At 36.0% G+C, this 5,155-nt stretch overlaps 1 protein-coding gene and 1 long non-coding RNA gene across 8 annotated transcripts in view; one reads left to right on the top strand and one right to left on the bottom strand.

Annotated features, from left to right (window-relative positions):
• The window catches only part of LOC109368827, a 44,463-nt gene extending 40,681 nt beyond the window's left edge, over positions 1 to 3,782 (top strand). Inside the window, exons 2-3 of the long non-coding RNA XR_004160515.1 lie at positions 2,656 to 2,852; positions 3,699 to 3,782. This is a non-coding gene — a long non-coding RNA (uncharacterized LOC109368827). The remainder of the gene's footprint in view (positions 1 to 2,655; positions 2,853 to 3,698) is intronic.
• Positions 1 to 5,155, bottom strand: part of MYOF (myoferlin) — a 68,210-nt gene that overhangs the window by 3,207 nt on the left and 59,848 nt on the right. For 6 of the 7 annotated variants that reach the window (XM_019617669.2, XM_010714553.3, XM_019617667.2 and 3 more), the window contains 10 exons: positions 5,055 to 5,153; positions 4,340 to 4,465; positions 3,745 to 3,900; positions 3,542 to 3,633; positions 2,708 to 2,878; positions 2,030 to 2,178; positions 1,719 to 1,858; positions 1,100 to 1,188; positions 924 to 1,019; positions 195 to 336 (listed from right to left, as the gene is read on the bottom strand). In XM_019617669.2, coding sequence (XP_019473214.1) covers positions 195 to 336; positions 924 to 1,019; positions 1,100 to 1,188; positions 1,719 to 1,858; positions 2,030 to 2,178; positions 2,708 to 2,878; positions 3,542 to 3,633; positions 3,745 to 3,900; positions 4,340 to 4,465; positions 5,055 to 5,153 — 1,260 coding nt within the window. Of the gene's footprint in view, positions 1 to 194; positions 337 to 923; positions 1,020 to 1,099; positions 1,189 to 1,718; positions 1,859 to 2,029; positions 2,179 to 2,707; positions 2,879 to 3,541; positions 3,634 to 3,744; positions 3,901 to 4,339; positions 4,466 to 5,054; positions 5,154 to 5,155 lie in introns of those variants that run through there. The other variant, XM_019617670.2, reaches the window with a different exon arrangement.

The raw sequence follows: 5,155 nt of genomic DNA, 5'->3' as shown, positions 1-5,155 counted from the left end.
AAAAGGGAAGAGAAAAAAAGGAGCCTGCCATTTGTGGCCAACATGTTGTTCCTGGCTAAAAGGAAGAATTTAATTTACTGTTTAAATTTAAATTGCACCAAGCTGCCTCTGTGTATACAGCAAACAAAATTATCAGAGCTAGTTGAAACCTATATTTAAAGGTTTTAAGTACAGAAATCTTCAAAAATACCTACCTTTTTGGAAACTATGCAGAGTTGCTCTGCTGGGAGATAGTCAAAAGGAAAAACAAATCTCCAGTTGAAGTTTCCTTCTCCATCCAGTGATCGGTAATGAACATCTGTTTTCTGCTTATTTTCCTCATTACCAGGCATCCATCTGGAAGTACAGATGGACATCTTTGGTGTCTGCAGTGGAACACCAGTACAAACACCAGTAGCTTGTACTACAGCCATGTTACTCAGTGGCTGCAAACAAACCAGAGAAGCTGCTCACAGAGGCACTTTCGGACTCTTTCAATTTGGTACTGCAAATGTGAACACTTGAAACAAGCTTTTGATATGCTAAGACTATTGCTCTCTGTTTTGAATTGGTTTGTTACTTTTTTTTTTTTAGGAGTTGTTGTTAGATAAATACTCTATAGTCTTTCGATTTCTGTTGAATTTTTTACATTAAGACTAGGAAATGTAACAATTTCAGGATATGTAGCACCAAAGCTAACTCCCTACTTGTCTGCTACTTCTCTTCTCTAGGTTTTATTTTTTGTAAGGCTGCACTTCCGGGATATTTTATAACGTAGTAACTGGTCATGCTGTATCTTATAGTACTTCTGAGCTGAGCACTGTTTCAGAGAGTACAGGGTACACTGATTTGGCTGAACCAGATCACTTTTGGAATTCATTTTCTAGGCCAGGATATCCTGAACATCATTCATCTGCAATTGTTACAGAATAGGATGCTCCTACCCCTTCACATAAATGTCGCTCATTTCTTCCCCTGTGATGCTTTTTTCATCCAGAAGGACATCTTTGGTGTTCCAGACAATCACTCGTAAGACATACCTAAGAGAAGATGTTCAGAAAAAGATAATTGAGTTAGCTTTGTCAGGGCTGACAGATGGTGTGCAAATACAGATACTTACTTCTTGGCTTTTCGGGGAGTGATGTTGAATGGAGGGCCTGGAGGTCCTAAGCTTTTGGGAAAAACATCAACCCACATCTGTAGCTTTCCCTGCAGCGGTAGAGAAGATGAATGAGGGAGAGCTATGTACACGTTGGTCATGGTAATTCCCTGGAAATGCCTACTGACTTGCTTAGTAGTATCTTCTAGCCACAGAGCAGACTCGTTGATGTTAAGATTGTCAGAACTTCTACAGGTTTCAGGTAGGGGTAAGCACAATTCCTCATGTTATGCTTCCTCAAATAACCAATGCCAAAAATTCAGAAGGTGGTAGGGACATGAACTCCTAGGGAATTCAGTGCAGTTGGGTGCCTAAGTAGTTCTCATTCTGTAGTTACAATTTTCTGTTCTCCCAGATGTTATTAAGTGCAGCGTCATTTGTGTCTGATTATTTGTGGCTGGTGGCCTTCCTGCTGTATAGGAGCTGTCCTCTACTAGACTTAAGTAAGGCAACCACTGCAGATCTTGTACTCTATTTGAAATATAGGCTCACTTATTTATTTAACTTCAACTTCTCTGATTGCTACAGGAATGCAACATTTCTGCATTCAAGAAACTGAAATAAAACCATTTCACAATACCTGAGGGATGTTGGGCTGAAAGGTGCTATATAAGGTCCTCGTCTCCACGTGCTCAGGTACCAAACCCTGGGTTCTGAGAATATGAAGGGCAAGCCGCTCTTCACCTGGACCTAGGTGCTGATGTAGTACTGCATTGGCTTCTGAAATACAATAAAGAAATAGAATAAGGGCTTATGATCCAGAATTTGCATTTGAAACTTAAAAAAAAAAAAAAGTAGAATTTAGCACAAATCTTCCATAAATAGTGGAGAAGTTTTATATTTGTATCAATGTGAATTTGAGAGAAATATAGAATAGATAAACAAGCTTACCAATTTCCTCCAGAGTATAATCTCGTCCCCCGTAGGTAATCCTGCTACCATTTTCAGAGAAGATAGGAGGAGCATAGCCTTTAAATCTGGCTATGTTTTGCAATAACTGGGTTGGTTTCAGCTGATCACGCCAGGTATTCACACCTGAACTTTTAAGAAAGCAACAAAATGTGTCCTAAAATTATTCACCATTCCAAGGTATTTGCAAATTACGTAAAATGTATTTACAAGCTTTAAACCCATCCAGAAAGGGCAGAATTGCAGCTGCCTGGACCAGCTGACTGATTTTGATAATGACATAATTACTTTTTGAGAAAGATATGCAAAGAAAAATGCATTCAAAACAACGTTTCAACAGTACTTTCATATTAATTCCCATGAATAAGTCAGAAAACTGTGTTGTGTGTTCTTTGCATAGAAAACATACATTTTGCCACAGGAAAAGAATACTTAACTGTTTGACTTTTTTTTTTTTTTTTTCCAGTTAAGGCTCTTCTGAAGACTTTGCAGCTTTACTTAACAGATGATACAGTGAGCTTAAAAACCAAGCAACAGAAGCCATACTCTTCTTTTTCTTCATCTTAATTATATATTTTTAAAGTACCAGTTTGTTTTATTTGTTACAGTGTGAGGACTAGACCGACCAGATACAACTTTTGAATAGACAGTATGACTTACGTGCAGTACTGCTGTGGGATGCCACAGTGAGATCCGTAACGGGACAGAAATCTGTTCTCAAGATCAATTATGGTTTCACCTACTTTTTCATCACGAGTCAATGTGTCATAGTCATAAACAGAAATTTTCAAGTCTTTTTCTTGAGGTAAGAAGCAGCTGAGTTCATACATTCTAAATATAAAAATGTCCAGTTAACACTAGTGCTCAAAAAGTTTATTTTTGAGAAATAACCTTTATAAGATTATTAAACAGATGCTTTTGGTGTTGATAATTCTAGCAGCAGTTACCACTGATACACTCTTTGGTATTTGTACTCATTAATAATTGTTTTGTAGTCTTACGGATATTGCAACATTCCTATTTGCACAATGTGATTTATAATGATAGTGTGACTTTATTAGCCACAGTATAAAAAAATGCTTGTTTATTTCATAGCTTTTGTATGATTAGAGCTTAATTTTTTTTTTTAAATCACAATACAAATACAGCTAGAGTTCTATAAATGTTTCAAATGTTTTCAAATTTCTCAAATTTAATTTTCCCTTTTTTTTTTTGCATTTCTTTATTCTGGCATTAGACGGGGCAATTTTAAGATGCACATTGTGTTTGTGCTGTTTACCCATGTAATTCAGAACATTTATAGACTAGCCAAACACCTTCGCTGCCCTTTGATTTCAAAGCGAAATGCCTTTTGGAGCTTAAATTGCAATTATCCATCTATAACTGTGAATACTACACTGGATCTTTATAATAACAGTTAATTGTATGACATGATCAGAAAGTATGAAAACATTCTAAAATACAGAAGATTAAAAATACAAAGAAGTTTGTTACCTGCCAAAAATGGGGTTGAGAGTATTAGGCACATAATTATCTCTGTCTTCAATTACTTTTTTGCTTAGGGATATTTTTATATAAGGATCACACTATTCAAAATAAGAAGAAATACCGTTAAGAAATTATTATAAGCTTAACTGTATTTAATCTCTAGTACAGCAGGGTTACATCACAGACATTCCAAAGCCAGCAAGTCTCACCAGTCCATTATTATCCTGGGGTTGAAGCTGCAAAGCTCTAACGATATAAATTCGCACGATACACTCCTGAGGCCCACTGTCTGGTAGCTCACGGAACTGGCGGGGAGGAGCTGGAGTAGTGGGATCATCAGGTAATGCGTAGATTTTAAAGGATCCCTAAAAAGTAACACAAAGAATCAGTCAAGATAAATGTAGAAAAGTCAGTCCTATTTATCCTATGCATATAGACAATTTTACGTAGAAACAGGAAAATCACAACTTAAAAATTGTAACTCAGAAGTCATTTGACTCGGGTAAGACCATAAAGGTAAAATTCTGGGAAGGTTCTGTTCCACAGGGAAGAATGCATGAATATTAATTAGTTCTTTCGAATTAACAATTATCACATACAGTGTAAGCCATGTGCAGCTGTTCCTTCTGTGAAAAATAAAAAGGATCATACCTAAGCAATTAAGAGCATCTGTTGCCCCTACTAAGACATGCCTCTGTATTTAACTGCTGAAATGTTTGCATTTAGATTTACATAAGTGATAAACATTTAAATGTTGGATGCAGTCTCTTGCACTTTGTTTTTTGCCCATTACCTGAAATTTACCTTAAATTCCCCAACAACTGATGGATCATCATTGTCCTCAGCTTTGCCTCTGTACAGCTTAAACGTATCACAGAAATCTGTTAGATTATTAAATTCAGGTACCTTTTCCAATTCACAGTCATACACCTTAAAGAAAGAAGAAAGGATAAAAGCACAGTTCAGAAATTGTATATACCAGCTACAACAGTTGGCACTGCCAAGCATATTGTACGTTGGTTAGAATATCTTACAGAACTAAAGAATTTAGAGCTATTTTTAATTTTTACATCTAAGTGGAAGCAATGGAATTTTGAGGAAGGTGCTATCGGGCTTCATTTAAGCCTTGTTAAAAACAGTAAATAGCATTTCACCACCTTATCTTTACCTTCTTCATTAAATGTATTTAGATAAAGTGTGAAAGTGGTATGGTTTCAACTTCTAATGAAGAAATACTAAATGATACTGCCCTCTGTCCATACTTTCTCAGTCTGGATGTTTAGGAATAAAATTCTGTTTTAGTGTTAGACTAAACTCGTATTACGTCTCTTAGTAAGCGGAGTTATATAATAAAGAAGAAGCAGACTTCTTAAATTTTCACCACTAGAATTAATAACAGACCTTTACATGAAATCATGTACAGCTAAATTTTGACGTTTTGAAAAACAAAGGGTACAGTTTTGACCAGGTTTGGGGCCTTTAAAGTTGGCAAATATTCTTTTTTTTTCTAGAGCAATACCTTTAATGTATCATATCCTTTTGTAATATACTGTCCACATTTCTCATGTTCTCCTACTGAAGCATAAAATTTGCTCCACCAATCAACAATTTCTTCCTCCT

The sequence above is a fragment of the Meleagris gallopavo genome, chromosome 8, assembly GCF_000146605.3.
Source record: "Meleagris gallopavo isolate NT-WF06-2002-E0010 breed Aviagen turkey brand Nicholas breeding stock chromosome 8, Turkey_5.1, whole genome shotgun sequence".
Classification (NCBI taxonomy): Eukaryota; Metazoa; Chordata; class Aves; order Galliformes; family Phasianidae; genus Meleagris; species Meleagris gallopavo.
The sequence above is the reverse complement of the archived record's forward strand: the minus strand, read 5'-3'. Positions and strand labels throughout refer to the sequence as shown.